The sequence below is a fragment of the Schistocerca serialis genome, chromosome 5 (assembly GCF_023864345.2).
Source record: "Schistocerca serialis cubense isolate TAMUIC-IGC-003099 chromosome 5, iqSchSeri2.2, whole genome shotgun sequence".
Taxonomy (NCBI): Eukaryota; Metazoa; Arthropoda; class Insecta; order Orthoptera; family Acrididae; genus Schistocerca; species Schistocerca serialis.
In genome coordinates, this window is record NC_064642.1 from 352814694 (window position 1) to 352838577 (window position 23884).

Genomic DNA, 23884 nt, shown 5'->3' on the forward strand with positions numbered 1-23884 from the left:
AAATTCCCACATTTCAGTGATGCTAAGATGATAAACAGACTATTCCTTGGACTGCAAATTCAAGAACTGTTTAAGGAAAAAGAAAGTAGCCGCCGAGGTCCTCAATCATGTCTACAGTATCTTGGGAAATCAAATAGCTGAAAATTAGAGTGTAGATATTAATGAATTAATAAGGACGTAGGCCCACCAAGGGGCAGGTCGCAATATGCCGCTCAGGATCCACTTTTTGGTCTCACATTTCGACTTCTTTCCAGCCATTTGGGACACTGTGAGAGAAGAGTACGGAGAGCCCTTCCATGAAGACATTTCAGCAATGGAAATAAGGTGTCAGGGCAAATGGAACTCATCTGTACTTACAGAGGGCTGTTGGAATGTTACGAGAGGGGCCGCAGAAGCAGATTACGAACGAAAATCACAAAAACAGAAGCGCTCAAGCGTATAACTACGTAGGTAAAACCCAAAAGGGACACATTTCTTACGTATTTATATATAAATAAATATCTTTGACCCAAGAGCTATCAAAAGTTCCTGGCCCCATATTCTTACTTTTTGGCCTCAATTTCGGTGGAATAGTCTATATTTGTAAAGAATGGAGGCAACTCTAAATTTTTTGAAGAACAGTGATTAGTGGGCATTAACACGTGGTGTGTTCCGTGAGGTATCTGAAACTCTGTGTATGAGTGACAGTGCATTATACCTCAAGAGACGACACCACAGAAGGTAGTGATGTGTGGTACTCTGATCTAGAGAGAAGGCGACCCATCCCAAAGATGTTCATTGCGTTAACGTCTGGACTCTCGACAGGTGAGTCCATTTTAGGAATTTTACTGCAAACAAACCGTTGCCTCACAGATGCTGCTTTATAGCAGGGGGTGCATTGTTATTCTGATACAATCATCGTCTCCTAACTGTTCCTCTACTGTACGCTGAACGCAGTGTTGTATAATGTATTCATATCCTTCTCCATTTAGTTTTCTTCACAATTACTAGAAAAACGCCAATGGCGTAACATCACCTCCTCCATACTTCACTACTGCCACTATACATGATGGCAGGTAGTCTTCTCCAGGCATATGGCAATACCAAACCCTTCTATCGGACTGCCACAGGGGATTTGCTGATTTAGAGCACCAGATCGCTCGTTTCCAGTCGTTCGCTGGCCATTGGCGTTGCATTTTATGCCACTTTAAATACCGCTTAGCACTGACTACCCAAATGAGTTAGTCGTGGGGAGCCGCTCGACCGTTGTACTCCGTTCTTCAAATGGTTCAAATGGCTCTGAGCACTATGGGACTTAACATCTGTGGTCATCAGTCCCCTAGAACTTAGAACTACTTAAACCTAACTAACCTAAGGACATCACACACGTCCATGCCCGAGGCAGGATTCGAACCTGCGACCGTAGCAGTCGCGCGGTTCCGGACTGAGCGCCTAGAACCGCTGGACCACCGCGGCCGGCACTCCGTTCTTTTCAAGTCCCAACACTCACGAGTGATTTCTTCCGCTAATTCCTGGAGATTTTTCTGGAACCATCTTCCACAATAGCCGACAGCGCCGTGACATGTCCCTTCGCATTTCCATTTAACAATCACATCACCAATAATCAACTGGGTCAACACTGGACTTGTCTCTGATAGATTTATTCATTCAGGTAACATCCAATGGGTAGTCAACGTTCGATGTTACTGAACTCTGACCGCCCCAGTCTGCTGTCTACTACTTCTCTACAGCCAACACAACACTCTCTGCCTGTTTTTATACTGGCACCCCTTATATTGGCGGGTGTGCCTCTCCTGACATCTAGTGGTCAATTCCAGACGCCACAGGAGGGCCGGATACTTTTCATCAGATATTGTATGTTCGTATGAATAAAAGAAAAATAAACACATTGCGTACTGCATTAGTCAGAATTATTCTCCACTGTTTTTTAAATACTTCGTAATACTGTGCATGTCAAATTTATTCAGATTTTGAATATCGAATTAAAGTTTCCTTCAGGACTTTGTGGTAGTTACACTCGACAGGCTACATAATATATAATTTTTAGATATTATTATATAACTCATACTTGATTTATGGAAAGAAATATATACGTGAGTACTCGAGATGAGTAGACGAGAAAATTAATGTTTGCTTACGTAGTATAGAATGAGCGCTGTCAATGGTAGCCAGAAGAGGCTGTCGACGGTTCCTTTATTGCCGAATTTCATCAAGTAGAAGTACGTTCCCAGTGCTGCCACAGTTACAGCGCAGCCTCCGAAGGAGAAGAGTACGAGGGGTCTCCTGCCCACTCGATCCACGAGGAGGACTCCGAGGATGTTGAAGGCGACCTGGACGGCGCAGAGGATGATGGCCGACACGCTGGCGTCTAGTGAGCTGCCGGTGGTCTGGAAGATCTGCGTCGAGTACACGCCCATGGTGGCGCTGCCTCCGAACACCAGCACGATCACGTAAGTAATCGACAGCTGTCATAAGGAAAGGACAGTCTCAATTTATTGACAGGAGGACCAATTTAGCTGACAGATATTCAGCACGAACATAGAAGTTTTCAAGACACAAAGGAATTAAAGACATTAGCTGCCAGTGGGCATTGATTTATATCAATGGGCAGGTTGAAAATTTGTGCCTGACTGGGATTCAGACCTGGAACTCACGCTTGTTAGGCAGATGGTCTGATCACTACGACATACGGACACAGTGGTCACCACAACCGGACGGGCTACTCTGGCACGCCTCCTGTCAGACGCAAATTCTCATCTGATACTACATACTAATGATGTAACACCCCTGCTCATTAGTCGCATTACATGTTGTATCTCACCAATTCCTGTTAGAGTTACAGCTTGGTGTGCATCTACACTGAAGATATCATTGGCTGTCTTCACCTAAACTATTTACATGTGACGTCTGTTCTTTCGGACATGTCCAAAAGAGCAGACACCAGCTTGATCCTGCAGCCAGTATGAATCAAGACACCAAGGAATTAAAGACATCAGCATTGATTTACATGAATGGGGCAAATTAAAAAAAATTGTCAGACTTATATTCAAACCCAGATCTTCTGATTACTAGGCACATGCGCGGACGACTGCACCATCTGGACACAATGGTTACCATAACCTGAAGGACCACTCTAGCCCACCTCCCGTCAGACCCAAATTCTCAGCTTATACCACACACCATTGACGTAGTGCCCTGCTCAGTAGGCATTGACTTACAACAACGGGGCAAGTAGAAAAGTCTGAAAGAACAGACACAACGTATATATAATTAAGGATAAGACAGCCGATGGTTCCTTCAGAGCAGGTGTACACGAAGCTCGAACTCTTACATGAATCGGCGAGAAACCGCGAGTAAAGAGGTGAATGAGCATGGACACTAAGTCAGTAGTGTGTCGTATCAGTTGAGAATTTAGATCTAACGGAAGGTCAGCTAGGGTAGTCCATGCATTTGTGGTGAGCACACGCAGCATACTACAATTATAAGAGGATGACCTTCGTTTTAACCAGTGTTCGGTCTCCATTTAATGCTTCAGGGCTGAGAGGCGTGGTTTATATGTAAACTACGATACGTCTCCGACTGCGGAAGAAGTTTCCGGAGGTAAAAACGCAGCTAACCATTGCCACTAAAGGCTTCCAACTATTACCCAAGACAAAAAACAGATGCCATTAACACATTGGTGAACAGAGCCGATAAAATTTGTGAGCCGATCAGATGAATGGCTTACAGTAGGCTTTCAAGTAAAATGGATATTCCAATTAGGTGGATCCAGCACTCAGATGCAGAATAGAGAAAATCGGGATTTATGAGGAACAACTGTCGCCAACTCGTAAAGTTTTCCTAACGATTATTAACAAAAATTTAGACCGCATCGGCAAAGTGTAAGCCAAATATTGCGTTGAAACTATCTTTACAACCACCAAGAAGGTAAAAGAATGATGAATAACCGCAAAAAAATGTACGGCATCCACTACCGACAGCAGAGGTGTGTAATCTTCCGTGCAACTGCGGACAAGCCGGCCGCTGTGGCCGAGCGGTTCTAGGCGCTTCAGTTCGGAACCACGCTGCTGCTACGGTTGCCGGTTTGAATCCTGCCTCGGGCATGGCTGTGTGTGATGTCCTTAGGTTAGTTAGGTTTAAGCAATTCTAGGTGTAGGGGACTGATGAACTCCGATGTTAAGTTCCATAGTGCTCAGAGCCATTTGAACCATTTGAAGTTGCGGACAAGTGTAAACACAGGGCTGTGTTTACACTTGTCCATAGCTTCGTAAGGTCTGCGCCACACTCGAATTCTACCTCACCTCTTACGAATTAAAATTTGACCAGGCCATGGTTTTCCAGTCATCGATGGTACAAACGACATGGTCACAAACGAAGAAGTGGCGCTGCAGGCGGTGCCGTTCTGTTAGTAAAGGCACTCGCGTCGATCGTCTGCTGCCATTGCGCATTAACGTCAAATTGCGCCACACTCTCCAAACGGATACGTTCCGTCATCTATTTCTGCGGTTGTTTCGCGCAGTGCTACTCGTATGTTAGCACTGACAACTCTACATAAACACCGCTCCTCTCTATCGTTAAGTGAAGGCCGTCGGCAACCACTTTGTCAGTGGTGAGAGGTAATGCCTGACATCTGGTCTTCTCAGCACACTCTTGACACTGTGGTTCTCTGAATTCAGAATTCCATAACGATTCCCGAAATGAAGTGTCCTATGTGTATAACTTCAACTACAATTCTACATTCAAAGCCTGTTAATTCCAGTTGTGCGGCCATAACCACGTTGGAAACCTTTTCACTGAATGTCTGAGTACCAATGACAGTTCCGTGAGTGCAGTGTTCGTTTATATCTCGTGTACATATCACCTTCTGTATATATGCATATAACTCACCTCAGCGTGGTTGTAATCGTAAAGAGAAAGGTGTTAAGTTAGATAAAGTGTGGACTTCAATTTAGCGTCAACAGAATGAGAATCTATTATTTTTATTACAGGATGACAGTCGATTATTTTTATTCGAGAACGAATGTGCCAGCCTGGGATAATCTAGCAATCGCCATGAAGCGACGAATAATGGTGACCTGTGTGCAGCTCTATGAATGCGGGACCCATCGAGTCCGTGATGAAATTGCCGTTTTACTTCCATGGTTCCCGCAGTCGGATTTGAAAAGTCAGAGAATACTCGTAGTCTTATGTATGGACCACCCCCTCTCAGACCGGAAGTTTTAACTGAAGTAAACACCGGCCGTGACCACCAATATTGCATGGACAAATAAAATGATTACGACTGCCTGAGAAGTAGGAGAAGACACTCGTGCAACGCCTCTAAAGATGATTGTTGTTGACATAAAGCGGCTATGTTAACTTACAAAGAAGGCCCTCCGTGCGCCGGCGTTCCTCCGCAGTTCCAGGAAGGCGTCCGCGGCGCTGATCTCGTTCTTGGTGCGCTCTTCCAAGGCCCTCTGGATGGCCTCCAACTCGCCTATTACATCGTTATTCGAGCTTTTCCCACGCAACCGCATCAGGGCCTGCGCTGCCTCCTGCGAGCGGTGTTTGGCAACCAAGAAGTACGGACTCTCCGGCATCCACCAGAACGACGCCACAAACACGATGGGGCCGGCCATCATGAACTCCGTCACGCCGTCGAATGGTGCGTACGACGCCACAATCATCATCAGGAAGGCGCCTATACCGGCCATCAGCGGACCAAGCGAGACCAGTAACCCTCTGATGTGGTCCTGTGCTATCTCCACCACATAGAGAGGAAACACCTGTGGGAAAACCGTAAAATATTTTCAATTTTAGCTTTACATACATTCTCATATTTTGTATCTTAAACAGATGTAGATCATTTAATTTAATATTGAAATTCCAGAGAGAAATAGAAATTAATATTACTATTTCTCACTTTTCACGCTGTTGTCGACAACGACCGGAATAACGATGTCGTGACCTTATGAGGCATTCAATGCACAGAGAATCAAATCACAATCACATACAGAAAATTTTGTGAGATATAGAAAACTTTTTGCTTTATTATTAATCACAGGTGCCTATTATGATTTTAGTGTTCGGTAACATGGAGTGATCTGACAAACTAGTGACCTTAATCTGTATTCCTGGCTGAAAATAGGCAAAAATGTGACAATAATCCCTTCATAATTGATTCCCATTATTCTTTTAACACATCCTCTGATGATGGGGTCGTACGCCATAAGTGCAACGACCACATTGTAGTTAAATGAAGTAGGAGAAAATTTTTGCCCTGAAAACGGGTAACACAATTTTTTAACACAACGCAACAGAAACAACCAGCACAGAATGGCCTTGTGGAGACAAACATAATGTTTAGGCGTACCTCATATATTTCTAGATATATTGCCTGATGCATCGGAAAATGACCTGGGTAGGCTCGAAGTAAAAGACTGAATTCAAATCATTGGATTTATTAAAAATTACTTTTGGCTGAACAAAGTTTGAACTAAGTAACAAGCAATGTTCATAAATGCTGTTGTCCTTACGAAATGAAAACTTGGCAGTAATGTAACAGAGAAAATGATCCGTATAGGGCTTACCTCTATGGTAACACGGGAAAGGATTTTATAAATCTGTGCGTGATCCAACATGTTGCAGCATAGATAAGCGTTGCTGAGGGAAAAGAACAAAAGAAAATGTAGCTGTTACTTATTCCCAGAGACTCGCGGGGCTGATAAACTTAATATTTCGTTAACCGATTTCCACAGGACAAGAACTGAGCGAGAGAAAAACGGATATGAGCTACAGTTACTGAAGCAAGAGAACGAGCATACTGGTCAACCTAAAACATGGTGGTGGAAAGAATTTAGTTTCGTGGCAAAAATTTCAGCAATTCTGAAAGATTTTGGTGCTAGGAATTGTGAATTCAAACAGTCTCCAATGACGGCCTAACTAGCAGTACGCCAGTAAGGAATTGCATTCCTTCTGATTGTCATTGTCTCGTAGTACAGCTGCACGGGGTGACACCACCGGCCTATCGGATCTCCAACACGTGCAGATTACAGCTCGTCCTCCTCTACATTCAGGAGAGGGTGCACGTCTTACGTTCCGGCCAATCACGGGCCTAGCTTCCGGGCACAACACAACCGCGCAATCGGCGTCCTATGGATCCCTAGCTCGTCAGTTTTAACGGACAATTTTTCTAGAAAGATCTACCCCGAATTTGCAGCAACAAATGTAAACACCCGCCCTCGGATTTGGCGCGTAACACTGTTCCACCTACGCACCCCAAGTCACGGAAGCCAAGAACAGAGAGGGCTCAGGTCTTCTGCCGCAATTTCGTTCCTTGTTCTTCGATTTACCCATCCACCCCCCCCCCCCCCCCGCCAACCCGCCCCGCCACCCTTGCTATTGCCCAGTGCAATTCAAAGGTTCAGACCTCCGTTTCTAAGCTCACAGAAAGCAGATAGTTCATCTTAGCCTACAGTCAAATTAACAGAAATCATTTCGATGGCGCTAAGCCCCAATCATAAAGCATTTTTTGAAAGAATACACCGCCCTGCCATTTGACTGTATATTTCTTGTGTACAGTCTGGGTTTCAGCTTTCACGCCATTATCGAATACAATGATCTTTGACACAATAACATGCTGTATTCCTGTAAGAAGTTAATTTTTTATTATTTGTATCATGTTAAGCAAATGTGTTGAACCGTATTTCGTCATTCTGCGTAGTACACAGCAAACTTCTTGAATATACAGGGTGTATCAAAAAGAATCATCAGATTCCAAATGATTCAGCCTTACGTTACTGGCCTCCAAGGCCACGGGACCTTACTGTATGTAGTTATTTCTTGTGGGGATTTACAAAAGACAATTTATGTACCTCCGTTACCAACAACAATGATTGAACTGAAACATCGCATAACAACAGCTGTGGAAGTTGTAAATCAAGACATGCGCGCTGCAGTGTGGGAACAAATAGAGTACCGTGTTGGCATATGCCGTGCATCTCAAGGAGCGCATGTTGAAGACCTATGTAATGGTATCAGAAAAAGCTTTTTGAGTTTCCCGTTGATCAAAAAACAAAATTCATTGTATATGTTTATTAGTTTCAGAAATACAAACGTGCCAAATAGGATGATTCTTTTGATACATCCCGTATAACTGTAATTTTATTTTCTGTGACTCCTTATGACAAATATTTCCAAATATGAAGTCTTGCAGTTAAGACTGTAAGAAAAACGTATGCACCCATTTCTGTTTCCTCTTGCAAAGCTGATGAAGCTCTGTCACAGTTTCACAATGTTACGTCCTTATAAAGAAAAAAAGGAGACGCATACGTGGAATCTATAGTAGTAAATTCCCCATGTACTTTTTCTTCGCTTTTGTTACTGTACCGCGTTTGGTATAAAGAAGGGCATGCTGAACGTTACAAAAGTATGTCGTAGGATAGCCGGGCTTCTTTCTTAAATCAGTCCGTCAAAATGTACCTCTGGGTTCAGAGTCTGCTTAAATATCGGGAAAAAAGGAGATTTCGTTTCATAACATAATGATCTCACAGATAGCCAGCTGAAGCCATAACCATCTGTTCTTATCAAATTCTCCAAGTTCCTGGACGGTAATAAGTCTGGGAATTTGGTATTAAGTCCAGGGGACATTTCTTTGCTTGTCTAATGATATCCTTTCAATCATTTGTTGTCTAAATTTGCGAAATTTTCCTAACGGCTTCCCCGAATAAACCAAACTCAGTATCATTAGGTTATTAAAAATGTGCTGGTACCAAAAACTTGTGATCAATGGTTGAGATTTCACGCTTGGATAATGACGTAACTTCATAAGAGACAATGATATTTTACTGCTCCTGTTTTGACCGGTTACGGAGCCTGTATGTAAGGTCGTGTCAGTAAGTGCAGAGGTTACGCACCCTCACAGATGCCGCTCCAATCCTTAAGAAACAAATGAAGCTAATGCCTTTAGAATTTGCAGAACCATCTCATTTCCGAGGTGTTATAGTCAGACCTGACTGAACATGACCCCCAAGGTACTCATTGTTCCGTCTATAATCACTGATTTCCCAGAAGGAAAGAAATATTTTTTCTCTGTCTTTTCTCTATGTTGGTTGTGCTATTGCAACTTGCAGCAGGGGGCGTCAGCATGAAGGCTTTCAGCTGGAACTCTCACACCATTCCTCGTAGTACGAGTTCACTGCTGGCCATAGTTCCGCTGCTTTTGTGTAATACTTCTCTTCCAAAATGACCAACGCTGAACTTGATTCCTTGTGCTCTGGTCGTTTCATACGTCCCTTCAAACTGCATTCACATGACATGATTGGAAGAGTCCGACTCAGCGGTCTCCACCAGATTGGAGCTTTGCTTTGCTGTTTTGCTGTTGTGATTTTCACTTAGACGACGGGATTCATACATTTGTGTTCTCTAGTCAATCCCGTACAAACCTTTTCATCTCTTTCTACTGCCCACGACATCCACTTGACATTTTTTTTTTAGTGTAGTCCTGTCCAAACTATCTACAACTCTCCACAGTTACCTTCATTACAGAATTAACTATTGCTTGATCCTTCAAGATATGTCCTACCAGCCTGTCTCTAGTTTTTGTCAGTTTGCACTATTAACGTATTTTCTACCCGATTCGATTCAGTACTTTTTCATCTGTTATCCAGTGAACCTTCCTAACTTTAAGTATTCTACTGTAGCACCACATTTTTGAAAGATCTATTTCTTCTTTTTTTTCTCTCTATCGGTTTCTCTTAAAGATTACGTTCTGAACTAATACTTTCAGAAGAAATTTCGTAACCTTCAAAACTGTATTAGATGTTACAATAGTTACCTTTTCAAGAAAAGCTTTTTAGCTAATGCCAGCCTGAACTTTATATCGTCTTCTCTTTGCCTCCACCAGCTTTTGCTGTCCAAATAGTAGTACTCAGCTACTTTTAGTGTCTCGTTTTCTAATCTAATGCCCGCAGAGTTATCTACAACGAGTGCACTCCATTATCCTGTTTTGTCCTTTGTCACATCTCATCTTAAAACTTCTTTTCCGTTCGTGCTAATCTTGCTACTCCCTACAGCCTCCAGAATCTGATTTTCATAATATGGTTTTTGACTGCCCGTATAATTTATGCTCAGTAATGCTACTCCGAGCAGGGATCATAATTACGTCTTTCTTCTAGTAATTATTCTAGTAAGAATTTCGCTTGTTCTTCTGTCATTTCACGATCATTACAGTAACTCTTCATTACGTAGTTTATTTGAACATTTAGAATTTTAATTATCTCTGTAGCATAATATACCAGACTCTTATTGTGCAGTGTTGCAGTCGCTGCTTGAAGAAATATTCCTTGTCTGGCTGTAGGAAGGCAGGTAGCCCAGTGTGGTGGCACAAGAGCGGCTGCATGTCTTCAGGCTCCTATTGTAGGCTAGCAGCAGGCCCACTCGACAAAAGGCACTACGAGGGGGACACTGCAAGTCCCATAAGCCGATTACCCAAAAATTTCGGTTACTGGAGTAGGGGACAAAGTAAGCGAATATATGTGTCGCCTTATTCGTAGATACTCAACCGTTTCTGACAAAACGTACATGCCCTTTGCGAGTAAATGTGCCAAGCGATGTGGTGGCACAATGGCTAGCGCTGAGGCGTGATAACTTAATGCCTCGTGTGCAAAACTCGTTTATTTATTTTACTTCTTTTTCATTTATCTACCCATGTCCATAGACCATTACTACACGAAAGTTTTGCATTGTATATTGAAATAACTTTGTCCTTATTCATCTGCTAATCGTACATCAGGTGAATGAATTAAAAAATAAATAAATAAATGAGAAAATTATTTGACATTACTTACGGTGAAATTCCTGTATTGTATTATGATTCGCAATCAACTGCAAGCACCAGTTATTGGCACAGTGATCCGCTTCGCTTGGTTTGCCGCGAAATTATTGCCAACGTGTGAAATATTCAGCAATGGTAACGACGTTTCCTACCCGAGTGAGATTCATACAAAGAAATGTCGCAGTGGGAAACCTGCCTTCGTGCAAAGCTCGTTTTATTCGGAAATGGTATGTCTCGAACGTTTCTACGATCGGTATCATCCAAGTAAGTGGACTAAAACTTCCTCAATAATAAACATAAGAATGAAGTATTATAATTTGTGGTGTCACCGCCAGACACCACACTTGCTAGGTGGTAGCTTAAATCGGCCGCGGTCCATTTAGTACAAGTCGGACCCGCGTGTCGCCACTGTGTGATTGCGGACCTAGCGCCACCACAAGGCAGGTCTCGAGATACGGACGAGCACTCGCGCCAGTTGTACGGACGACATTGCTAGCGACAATACGGACGAAGCCTTCCTCTCATTTGCCGAGAGACAGTTAGAATAGCCTTCTGCTAAGTCCATGGCTACGACCTAGCAAGGCGCCAATTGTAACAGTGCATGTATCTTACGAGTCTCAGTTGTATAGTCAAGAGAGATGTATCACAAGGAGTGAATAAAAGTTAAGTATATTCCAAAGCTACGTATTTTCTTGATAGCAGTCATAACGTATTCTGTTCCAGACTTGACGCCAGTCGGCGTGTGTGTACGCGTGCCTTTCGGCTCCCTTCCCAGTGTGGCGTAGCAAGCTTGTTACGCCACAACATAATTAATACGACAATTCATATTAAAATTAAATATAAGAATATGAGAATTTAAGAACATTGTAACCCCTGAAAGTACCATACACACACATGTCATATAACAAATGTACAGTCTTACACATAAAAACTGACCGCCGGCCAGCCGCCACAGAGACTAAGTCCAAGTCGTTCACTTAAGGTGGCCAATAAAACTGACCGCCACTGACAACTCTAAGTCCGGCCATCTTCACAATCTGGCAACACTGTAAGATGCGGAAGTGTTAGGAGGAAGTGTTGTCTACTTCCGAGATGTTAACCAGCTGTGTGAGCCCGTGGTCTAGTGGTAATCGTCGTGCATTCAAAGCTCATAGTCCCCTGTTCGCGTCCTACTGTTTTTTTATTTATTTAAAATCACATTTCGGTCTAAAGTTATGAGTCTGACTGAACATCGAAGATAATTCGCTTAACATTCTACCCGCCAGCAATAACAAGTATTCCAGAAACAATTCCGCACGACAGCTCGTGGCTTCGTCGCGATCATAACAGCTTACGCTCGAGCGTTTCCTCGCGCTGCAGCGGCTACCGGCCACCGGCCAGACACCACCCGCCGCCTGAAACCCGGCGCCGTCCAGGTGAACGCGTCGCGACGCTGTCAGTGTGTGCCTCAACTGTCATTTTCGAATTTGAAGTTCTAGTTATCATCTGGCAGTTAAGCAATGGATTTTGCAAACTTGAAAATCATGAACTACAGTTAAGCATTGTAAAATTGAGTCGTAAGTGGAAAAAGGTGCAACATCTGCAACACAACGTTTACTTTTGATATAACAGAGGGGAGAATGCAGAGGAGGCAGCTAGAAAGCTGTGTGGAGCGAGTGCTTTTGGGAAAAATACGCCAGAAAAAGATATTCTTGTTTCAACAAACATCGTTCTGGCATGAATGATTTTCCGTATTAAGGAAGTCTCGACTACTGATATATGTGATAGATTACAATTTTACCATCATGCGACATTTGCATTCAACAGGCAAAGTTCAGAAGTCTGATGTAGGAGTGCTGCATGCTCTAATTCGAAACAACAAAAATCAACGGAGTGACTATTATTGAACGTCATCAGGTCGCTCATTGAGCATTCCTATGCGGTACTGTTACTGGTGACGTGTTATGATTCCTTTATCGTTAACTCCCTAAGCAGAAATGAAAGGCTGAGCCCCGCCAAAAGACGTAAACTCGAGCAAAGAGTAGTGTGAACATAATATTTTAAATCTGATAGATCAAAAAGTGTGTTTTGGGCTACGAATTCTGCCCCAAGGGGTGTGTGCAACACAGCTGGAATTTGTTGCCAACAACTGAGACACCGTTCGGTCGCAGTGTAAGAAATATCACCTGTGCTACTGCATGATAACGCACTCTGTTGATTTCAGAAAAAAAGCTATCCAGGAGATTGATAGGAAAGTCGTCTCTCAGGCACGTGTATTGATAGAGAAGTCCTCTCTCGAGCACTTGTCCTTCTCGTCATGTATTCGTAAAATTTTACCTTTCCCGCTCTTGATCGATCAACCGTCAAGGCAATTCATTTCTAGTCGAAAATACTCTTAAAGCTACATTGGTTTAAAGACATTGTTAGCACCAGTAGGTTTCTACCGGCGCAGAATTTGCAAACAACTTCAGCATTGTCAGATAGTTTTAGATATCGTGAAAGAAAATTCTGCTGCTGATTAATTTCTCCCTGATGATTACTGTTGCATTTAGTAAACTAGTGGAAATTGCAATTAAAATATACACTGTACTAATACAAATTAAATTCAGCTTACTACAGAAACATCACGACGGCAGTTTATCTTAACAAAGTATTAAGTGTCTGTAAGACGATTGAGCCTATTTAAACGCGAATTAGTAGTATATTACCGACTTTTGACTTCGAAAAGATCTCTGTTTACTTCATTTCCTGTATCATTCGCAAGTATTATGAAAATGTAGCACTTAAAAAATAAAATTATGTATTCACAACAACAAAAATTATGTCGGCAGAAGACAAAAGTGGCATTATGAATTTGGCAATACCGTAAGGTTTTCGCTCTGACACTAAGGGTTACTGAAAGTAGCAAGACGAATTTTCCTCGAGCGTCGTTTTACGATTCCCTTACTGAGTATGTATCTGCCTACTTGTAGTTCCGCTACAAAAGAATTAATAATCTGGCTTCCAGCGAGTCTCGAAAGGAGAACGAAAGCAGCTTTCACCTGGTAGCCAAGCATGTTACCTGGGTACTGGCTTTTCCTAATGTGGGAAGACATCCTTTTGTGGTTGAATTGTTGGCAAATGTCAGTCAGACGTGTGCCGTTAGTGTAAGTGTTTCGGTGTCTTGAATTTGTACCAATGATTTTTCTACAGGTTTTTTCTGTCCCAAATAGACAGTTGAAGTCTCCCATTAGTATTTTCACGTCATCTTGGTGAATTTTGCTCATAGTATTTTCGACTGTGTTCCAGAATTTTTCGACATTTTCGGTGTTTTTCTTATTTTCGATGTTGGTGGGGGCATGTGCATTGATGAGTGTATATTTTTTACTGGGGCTCTGAATGAGCATAGTCATAAGTCGATTGTTGATGGTCCGACCACGGTGACCGAGCGGTTCTAGGCGCTTCAGTCCGGGACCGCGCGACTGCTACGGTCGTAGGTTCGAATCCTGCCTCGGGCATGGATGTGTGTGATGTCCTTAGTTAGGTTTAAGTAGTTCTAAGTTCTAGGGGACTGATGACCTCAGAAGTTAAGGCCCATAGTGCTCAGAGCCATTTGAACCATTATTAGCTGTAGCCTCTTGGTATGTGTGGAACAAAATATCTTCAAAGTATCCTTCCACACGGCGACTTTGCAGATGCAAAACGGAGGACTTGGAATTAAAGACGTGATTTTAAACTAATACATGCCACTAAGACAGGCATCACGAAACTTCTGTTCCTCTCGTCAGATCCTGGGGATAGGAACGCTCCTGTTAATGGAGCACGCCAGCATAGATTACGTCCCAAAGTACTATGGCGATTGGAGCTGTATAAGACTTCCACCAGCACAAACCAAAACTAGAACCGTTTACGATTATATTACCAGACATCGTCTTCACAAACCAATTCCGGTTAATTAACCCACAAAAAACTGGAGGAACATCTGGAGAAATATAAACAATAAAATTATACCAACTAGAGTCAGTGTCGTATGGTGCGACGTTGTAAACGAAACCATACCTACAGCGGAACGATTATGGAAAATCAAATTGAGACTATGTCCATACTGCGAGAAATGTCGGCTTGTAGAAACTGTAGCGCACACCTTGTTATATGAAAATTGAATCAGAATTTGGAACTGGACTAGGAAGAAATTAGCACTATCAACAGAACCGTAGATAGTCACACACCGATAACTGAAGCTTTACAACCTTTCTGGAAATGTTACCCGTCCGCAAAGAATAACAGTTATTCGTGGCTTCTGGGACAGTTGTGTGTTTTACGTCGTAACAAACAAACCTTAGAACTTAGAAGAGCACATGTTCTATATTGCTGGAGAACGTTTTAAGCTGAAGAAGAATAACAAATATAAGGAATGGTTTAAAATTTTTTATCTGTTGCTTTATGTGGACTACAAAGAGGTGGACAGTTTTATTGATTAGAAGCAAAATACTATTCTTTCACTTTTTTTATTCCTGGAATATTCTTTTACGTTGGTTCTAAAATCAAAACTGTTGTAATTTGTCAAAACCCCTCCGGCTCCGTAATTTCTTTCATTTGTTGAAAAATATATGGCTTCCTTACAGACTTCATATGCATTCAGTGCATAATAACTTAAATTGTGAATATATTTCTGAATGAATGTTTGTTCTGTATTTTTCCGTCACCCTTTTCACTGTTATAAGTTATGTTCTACAAGGAACGCACGCCATTGGAGGCGGCAATCTTTAATTTATTTTACCTTAATTACTACTTCAATTTTGTTTTACTATTTAAAGGAATACATGGGAATAATGCAGCTGCTCAGTGACAGGCAGGGGGAGGCATTGTGGCCAGGCCTCGGATCTTCGACCCCTGCCATCTTTGCCTCCGCCTACCTGGTGCTGAAAGTCTTCTCAAACTTAAAAAAAAAATTAATAACAATAGTGCAGTGATCAGCACGTTATTCAAGTAAGCAGGAGGTCTAGGTTCGAAGCCCAGTCGCTCACAAATTTTCATCTGCCGTCGTTGCTGTGTTTCAACGCGCTGTGACAGCGTGGACGTCGGTCCTTCGATATTTAACATGCAATTGTTTTTTGAGGCAATAGAGGTGATTTGCGAACATTTGTCTTGCCATCAATGTAACGGGACTTCAACGGCATCCAACCCTTAGTCATTGCTTTGTGCCGGCGCTAACCCATGCCATATATATGCGAATCAGATTATAGTTCATATTTAGTCGAATAACGAATGGTCAGTATACAAGTATGCCGGCCGGGGTGGTCGAGCGGTTCTAGACACTACAGTCTGGAACCACGCGACCGCTACGGTCGCAGGTGCGAATCCTGTCTCGGGCACGGATGTGTCTGATGTCCTTAGGTTAGTTAGGTTTGAGTAGTTGTAAGTTCTAGCGGACTGATGACCTCAGAAGTTAAGTCTCATAGTGCTCAAAGCCATTTGAACCATTTTTGAAGTATACAAGTATTTACGAACAGTAGAAGCAGGATTGCAGCAAACTGATCACTTAACCAAGTGCAACATAGAGTACCTGTGCAATGAGTCATTCCAGCTGCATAGCCGAGGGTAATATTTGTTAAGCAGTTCATTGCAGAATTAATATAATACCCGCTCGATGATCTCTGTAGTCATACTGTATCATTAGCAGTCCACGAATGGAGTACTACGTTCGTTAAATCGGATTACTCAAGCTGAGGCCAAATAATGACAAGCGACGACGTCACATCACTATCTTTACGTAAGTAGGTAGTCAGCGCTAATTATGTGCGTTACCATTAACGTTACAGTAAGCAGTTTGACAGCATAACACCACTACAACTACTGACAACCTGAACCATTATCATCACGCAGTTGTAACATGCAGTGATTACAAGTTGCTGATGTTTGTCAAGAATAGCGGAAAGCGCCTCTGAAGTTCCATTTGCATTATGCCTAGGACGGGGAGAATCCTAAATAACAGTAATAGGTCACTCAGCGAAGACAAGAGTCCACGTATTGTCTCAAGTTCTTGCAGTTTGATATTAAGGCAGTTCCAGATGGTTTCACACTAACGGGTTCTTTTGGCTATCGGAATACTCATATGGGAATTATAAAAGTGTAATTGCTAGAACGCTCAACTACCTTAATAACACCTCATTATGGATTGAATACGACTCGGAAAGCGACTTTAATTTGACGTTTCCATCTCCTGACGTCTTACTGAATGAAGTCTGAAGTGCACGCACAGTTGTGTTGCCTGCCGCAAGGATTCTGTGAAGTGCTGTGGCAGCTGGCAGTCATTGCTGAATACAGACATGTGCAAATATCCTCACTGCTCTAGTGGAACTCGTCTTTGTTGCATTTTTTCCATACCGTAATTAGCACAGTAACGTAAGGCTTGTTCTGCTGAAGAACTCGATGCCCACAAGTCCTTAATTAAGAATTTCCTAGCGGGAGCAATGCATGAAAGGAAACAGACTGTTGGACAAAAGAATGGACAGCTCCCTGCTTTTTGTGTTTCCGATAGCGCCTACGATAAGAATCTGGTGTCATATTATGCTTCAGAACCCTAAACTGTTTATTTTTTTACTTCATACTAAAACAAAAGTTATGAAATGAGAAGAGGAAATGACTTATATGCTTCTCAGGGACTTTAGTTATTCGTGTTTATTTTCTCACTTCGTACTAAAACAAGGGCGTTAATATGAGAAGAGGAAATTAAATATACGCTTCCAAGACATAATATTTCCTTGTGTGCTACTACTGCATACATAAAAGCACTGCAGTTAATTTTTGTGTGTTGGATAAATTTTGATATCACCTCACATTCCTTTGTGAGAAGGTTCCTATTTTCTTGGGATTCAAATGGAGTGGACATTTCATCACTGGTTAATATTCTGATGACTAATGACATGATAGCCGTTGCAATTGCTCCATCGCACCTGTGAGTAGAGTCTCACGTTGGTTGCTATAAGAACACGCTGGCAGTGATATCCGCTCACTGCAGTCAGAGCCAAGGTGATTTCTTTCTGTTTATGGCGAAGCGTCTGCTGCAGTGTCCACGCTCAGCCAACATAAACAAATCGCGGCGGCATTGGGCACTGCTAATCGCTGCACTTGTCGCGAGCCTCAACAGCAAGAGCGCACTGTCTGTGCTAACGATACTATGGAGTTAATACAGCTTACTTGATGTAATATGCAGGACGTGGGTTGGGTAAAAATTCAGTTTGTAACTTCCCATCGCATTAAAATACTTTGCAGTCCTATTTGATGCAGTATTCGTTGTTGGTTGTCTCTCTAATGTTAACTGCATTGATTCAGACTGTGCGTGAACGCGAAAACACACACACACACAGTCATTGACTGTAATGTGGATGCCAAATACTGTGTATTGAACAACACATGCACCAGTCAATTCCTCAGTTGGCGTCGAGTAGATGAGATTTTTCAATTACCTTGCATTGGAAGAATTGTAAGGAGGAGACTGAAAATAAATAGACTTGTATGCTAAAGAGCTGCGACAAAGCAAAGCTTGACCGATTATCAGACAATTGTCCACGTGGGTTTTGTGGACGAGTACATTTTTAGTAACCAACCCACCCACGATCATTACATAAGATTTCTCGAAGGCGTAGGGGAATTGATTTCGTTAAGTCGTCGACAGTGTCGCCTGATGGTTTACTTCCCACCATACGTTTTCTACATTCGTCCAAAGGTCGCTTGCATTTGTAGGTCCACATAGCAATGACGTTGTTACCTCTGCCCACATATTCTCTACCTAGTTGATGTTCGGTGATCGTGGAACAAACGGCAACAGCTTTATCCTCTTTTGGCCCTGAAACCAATCTCGCACTGCTCTGCTATGATGGATGGGGCTCTGCCCCTGTAAATAAACTGTTATCTCAGTAGTTAATTTATTTATATTTAAATTACGTATTTGTAATAAGCACGTTGGATTATTATTTTCCACAGTGTTTAAGAATTCAGGCCCTGTCATAAATAAGAGATCTAGATTCAACAGTCCGATTAAGAATGTGGTTTACCCAGTCAATCATATGATGAGAGTCGTAGTCGGATATCCCCATTAAGACTGACCGGCTGAATCCGATTAGAACGATCTGGTATCGAAATGAAATTACAAAAATCGGATAATTTGAACGTCCGTATTGCAACAATCCTGCGCACATAAATTCCTATGATGGAGTAATAGGCAGCAACTGTCTAAGAAAAAGTGAGAAATATGTCTACTAGCAGCAATGTAACGTAATTATAACCCAGATTTATGTGATGGAAATACTGAATCGAACAATATCTATTTCAGTGGTGGGAAGATATACCATATCGGATTTGCTGATGACATAATGACGATAATAATAATAATAATCCCGTGTGGCGGATAGGGGAAACCCTCCCCTATATGGGTGGTAGCGAGGATATCAAATACTTGGTCTTCTCAATCCGTTGAACCCAAAATAAAGACACGTCAGAGTGAAAATCACCGCTACTCTGGTCACCATCTGTTAGCTCAATGAGCTTGACTGAAAATATTTGCTTCCAAAGGCTTCAACACCCTCTGGTCCTGTCCGGTCCTGGTATCACCCAAGCCAAACCAATGAAACACAAGCAAACATGAACTATGCAAGCAAAGTCAACTTTACCCACGTGGTACACAACCCGGCTGTCGACAGGCGGCAGTTGGATTTTCGGATTTTGGGGAGTCCAGGTTAGCACGGCACAGAATACCGAAGATCTCTGGTAACTTTCCCTACAAGCGGAGAACATGCATTTGAAAACTAAACATCGATATATTGATGCAAACTCGAAAACTAAATAATCTCACAAAAGAAATCAACCGACTAAAAGTTCTCATCCTTGCTCTTCAAGAACCACGACTAATTGACTATGAAATATTGCATTACGGAAACCATTACATCTTCAAGAGCAAAATACAACAAAAGGTAGCGAAAGGCGTACCAATCTTCGGCATTGCATTTCTCGAACACAGATCTACAGTCAACTCTGTCAAAGAAATCACACCCATCAACAATGATAAGGTTCAAATGGCTCTGAGCACTATTGGACTTAACAGCGAGGGTCATGAGTCCCCTAGAACTTAGAACTACTTGAACCTAACTAACCAAAGGACATCACACACATCCATGCCCGAGGCAGAATTCGAACCTACGACCGTAGCAGTCGCGCGGTCCCGGACTGAAGCGCCTAGAACCGCTCGGTCACCGTGGTCGGACCATCAACAATCGACTTATGACTATGCTCATTCAGAGCCCCAGTAAAAAATATACACTCATCAATGCACATGCCCCCACCAACATCGAAAATAAGAAACACACCGAAAATGTCGAAAAATTCAGGAACACAATCGAAAATACCATGAGCAAAATTCACCATGATGACGAGAAAATAATAATGGGAGACTTCAACTCTCTATTTGGGACAGAAAAAACCTGTAGAAAAATCATTGGTACAAATTCAAGACACCGAAACGCTTACAGTAACGGCACACGTCTGACTGACATTTGCCAACAATTCAACCACAAAAGGATGTCTTCCCACTTTAGAAAAAGCCAGTTCCCAGGTAACATGCTTGGCTACCAGGTGAAAGCTGCTTTCGTTCGCCTTTCGAGACTCGCTGAAAGCCAGATTTTTAATTCTGTTGTAGCGGAGCTACAAGCAGGCAGATACATACTCAGTAAGAGAATCGTAAAACGAAGCTCCAGCAAAATTCGTCTTGCTACTTTCAGTAACCCTTAGTGTCAGAGCGAAAACATTACGGTAATGCCAAATTCATAATGCCATTTTTGTTTTCTGCCGACATATTTTTTGTTGTTGTGAATACATAATTTTATCTATTAACTGCTACATTTTCATAATGCTTGCAAATGTTTTATTAAGATAAACTGCCGTCGTGATGTTTCTGTAGTAAGCTGAATTTAATTTGTATTAGTACAGTGAATATTTTAATTGCATTTTCCATTAGTTTACTAAATGCAACAGTAATCATCAGGGAGAAATTAATCAGCAGCAGAATTTTCTTTCACGATATCTAAAACTATCTGACAATGCTGAAGTTGTTTGCAAATTCTGCGCCGGTAGAAACCTACTGGTGCTAACAATGTCTTTAAACCAATGTAGCTTTAAGAGTATTTTCGACTAGAAATGAATTGCCTTGACGGTTGATCGATCAAGAGCGGGAAAGGTAAAATTTTACGAATACATGACGAGAAGGACAAGTGCTCGAGAGAGGACTTCTCTATCAATACACGTGCCTGAGAGACGACTTTCCTATCAATCTCCTGGATAGCTTTTTTTCTGAAATCAACAGAGTGCGTTATCATGCAGTAGCACAGGTGATATTTCTTACACTGCGACCGAACGGTGTCTCAGTTGTTGGCAACAAATTCCAGCTGTGTTGCACACACCCCTTGGGGCAGAATTCGTAGCCCAAAACACACTTTTTGATCTATCAGATTTAAAATATTATGTTCACACTACTCTTTGCTCAAGTTTACGTCTTTTGGCGGGGCTCAGCCTTTCATTTCTGCTTAGGGAGTTAACGATAAAGGAATCATAACACGTCACCAGTAACAGTACCGCATAGGAATGCTCAATGAGCGACCTGATGACGTTCAATAATAGTCACTCCGTTGATTTTTGTTGTTTCGAATTAGAGCATGCAGCACTCCTACATCAGACTTCTGAACTTTGCCTGTTGAATGCAAATGTCGCATGATGGTAAAATTGTAATCTATCACATATATCAGTAGTCGAGACTTCCTTAATACGGAAAATCATTCATGCCAGAACGATGTTTGTTGAAACAAGAATATCTTTTTCTGGCGTATTTTTCCCAAAAGCACTCGCTCCACACAGCTTTCTAGCTGCCTCCTCTGCATTCTCCCCTCTGTTATATCAAAAGTAAACGTTGTGTTGCAGATGTTGCACCTTTTTCCACTTACGACTCAATTTTACAATGCTTAACTGTAGTTCATGATTTTCAAGTTTGCAAAATCCATTGCTTAACTGCCAGATGATAACTAGAACTTCAAATTCGAAAATGACAGTTGAGGCACACACTGACAGCGTCGCGACGCGTTCACCTGGACGGCGCCGGGTTTCAGGCGGCGGGTGGTGTCTGGCCGGTGGCCGGTGGCCGGTAGCTGGTGCAGCGCGAGGAAACACTCGAGCGTAAGCTGTTATGATCCCGACGCAGCCACGAGCAGTCGTGCGGAATTGTTTCTGGAATACTTGTTATTGCTGGCGGGTAGAATGTTAAGCGAATTATCTTCGATGTTCAGTCAGACTCATAACTTTAGACCGAAATGTGATTTTAAATAAATAAAAAAAACATTAAGACGCGAACAGGGGACTATGAGCTTTGAATGCACGACGATTACCACTAGACCACGGGCTCACACAGCTGGTTAACATCTCGGAAGTAGACAACACTTCCTCCTAACACTTCCGCATCTTACAGTGTTGCCAGATTGTGCAGATGGCCGGACTTAGAGTTGTCAGTGGCGGTCAGTTTTATTGGCCACCTTAAGTGAACGACTTGGACTTAGTCCCTGTGGCGGCTGGCCGGCGGTCAGTTTTTATGTCTAAGACTGTACGTCATTTATTTTGAAATCCAGTTATAAACAGTACAAAGAAATATAACGTCCTTCTGTTCTCTAAGTTCATAAGAAACATTCGTATAGTAACATTACACGGACATAGGTTGATAAATGATAAGAAAAAAGAACTCGGTTTTCGAACACGAGGTGTAAAAATGAAAAACTGCAACTCTAGCCACCATTTTGTCTCTAACTACCATGCGGTAAAAGACACATAAAGCCCCTTGAAAACATTGACCGTCACTTTCTCAGAAGTGGTCGAGTACCCACAGATAATCCAAGATGTGTTCGCTTATTTCGACTCCACTTCCACTGAGCAAAATTTCTGGCCATTCAGGTTGCGGCACAGAGGGGTTCTTCCCGTAAGTACGCCACATCAGAGTCAGCACTAGAAGCTTGCAGACAGCCAGATGTCAGTAGGCTGTCACAGTCTTCTCCTCCTTGCTGGACGTTGGTAGGCTGAGCTCTTTGAGAACATCTGAGAATGAGTTTCTGGTTTGGGGAAATATTTATGAGAGTGAGCTGGTCAGCATCCCTCCACAGCAGCACCCCAACCACGGAAAAGGCAGTAAGTCAATGCAGGCAGACATCGCCACTGGCTGTTGATGACTTCACTCGTTCTATTGTTGTTGTTTAGTCAGTTTCTGCACTCTTCAGAGGCACTGGTTAGCTTCTTCCACTTTGTCTGCTTCTTGAATGAGTGTTCTTGGAGTCTGAATAAGTCTTCTTACTTCAAAGTGCGTGGTCATCACAATGACAGATCTCTGTCCATTTGAGGTCGTTTTGCTGCACTGTAAGCAGAGTGAGCTGGTCAGCATCCCTCCACAGCAGCACCCCAACCACGGAAAACGCAGCAAGTCATTGCAGGCAGACATCGCCACTGGCTGTTGATGACTTCACTCGTTCTATTGTTGTTGTTTAGTCAGTTTTGGGGTGCTGCTGTGGAGGGATGCTGACCAGCTCACTCTGCTTACAGTGCAGCAAAACGACCTCAAATGGACAGAGATCTGTCATTGTGATGACCACGCACTTTGAACTAAGAAGACTTATTCAGACTCCAAGAAAGTGACTAAACAACAACAATAGAACGAGTGAAGTCATCAACAGCCAGTGTCGATGTCTGCCTGCAATGACTTGGTGCCTTTTCCGTGGTTAGGGTGCTGCTGTGGAGGGATGCTGACCAGCTCACTCTCATAAATATTTCCCCAAACCAGAAACTCATTCTCAGATGGTCTCAAAGAGCTCAGCCTACCACTCAGCCACGGGACACGTGGTCACTCATCACTCTTCCATTCTTGCATTACCAGGGAAGGTATCCTAACTTTTACCCTGCTATGCCAAATACATTGTTTTGCTGTGTGATAATATTTCTAAGCGTCAGTATCAGCGGTTGTAATCATAATAATTAGTGACAGCCTCCACGATGTGAAAATTCAGTTTTAATCAAGTTCACTGCTAGTGATGA

At 42.5% G+C, this 23884-nt stretch overlaps 1 protein-coding gene across 1 annotated transcript in view; it reads right to left on the reverse strand.

Annotated features, from left to right (window-relative positions):
• Nucleotides 1-23884, reverse strand: part of LOC126481933 (facilitated trehalose transporter Tret1-like) — a 67769-nt gene that overhangs the window by 14711 nt on the left and 29174 nt on the right. Inside the window, exons 3-4 of the mRNA XM_050105893.1 lie at nt 5364-5765; nt 2139-2465 (exon numbers count right to left, since the gene is read on the reverse strand). Coding sequence (XP_049961850.1) covers nt 2139-2465; nt 5364-5765 — 729 coding nt within the window. The remainder of the gene's footprint in view (nt 1-2138; nt 2466-5363; nt 5766-23884) is intronic.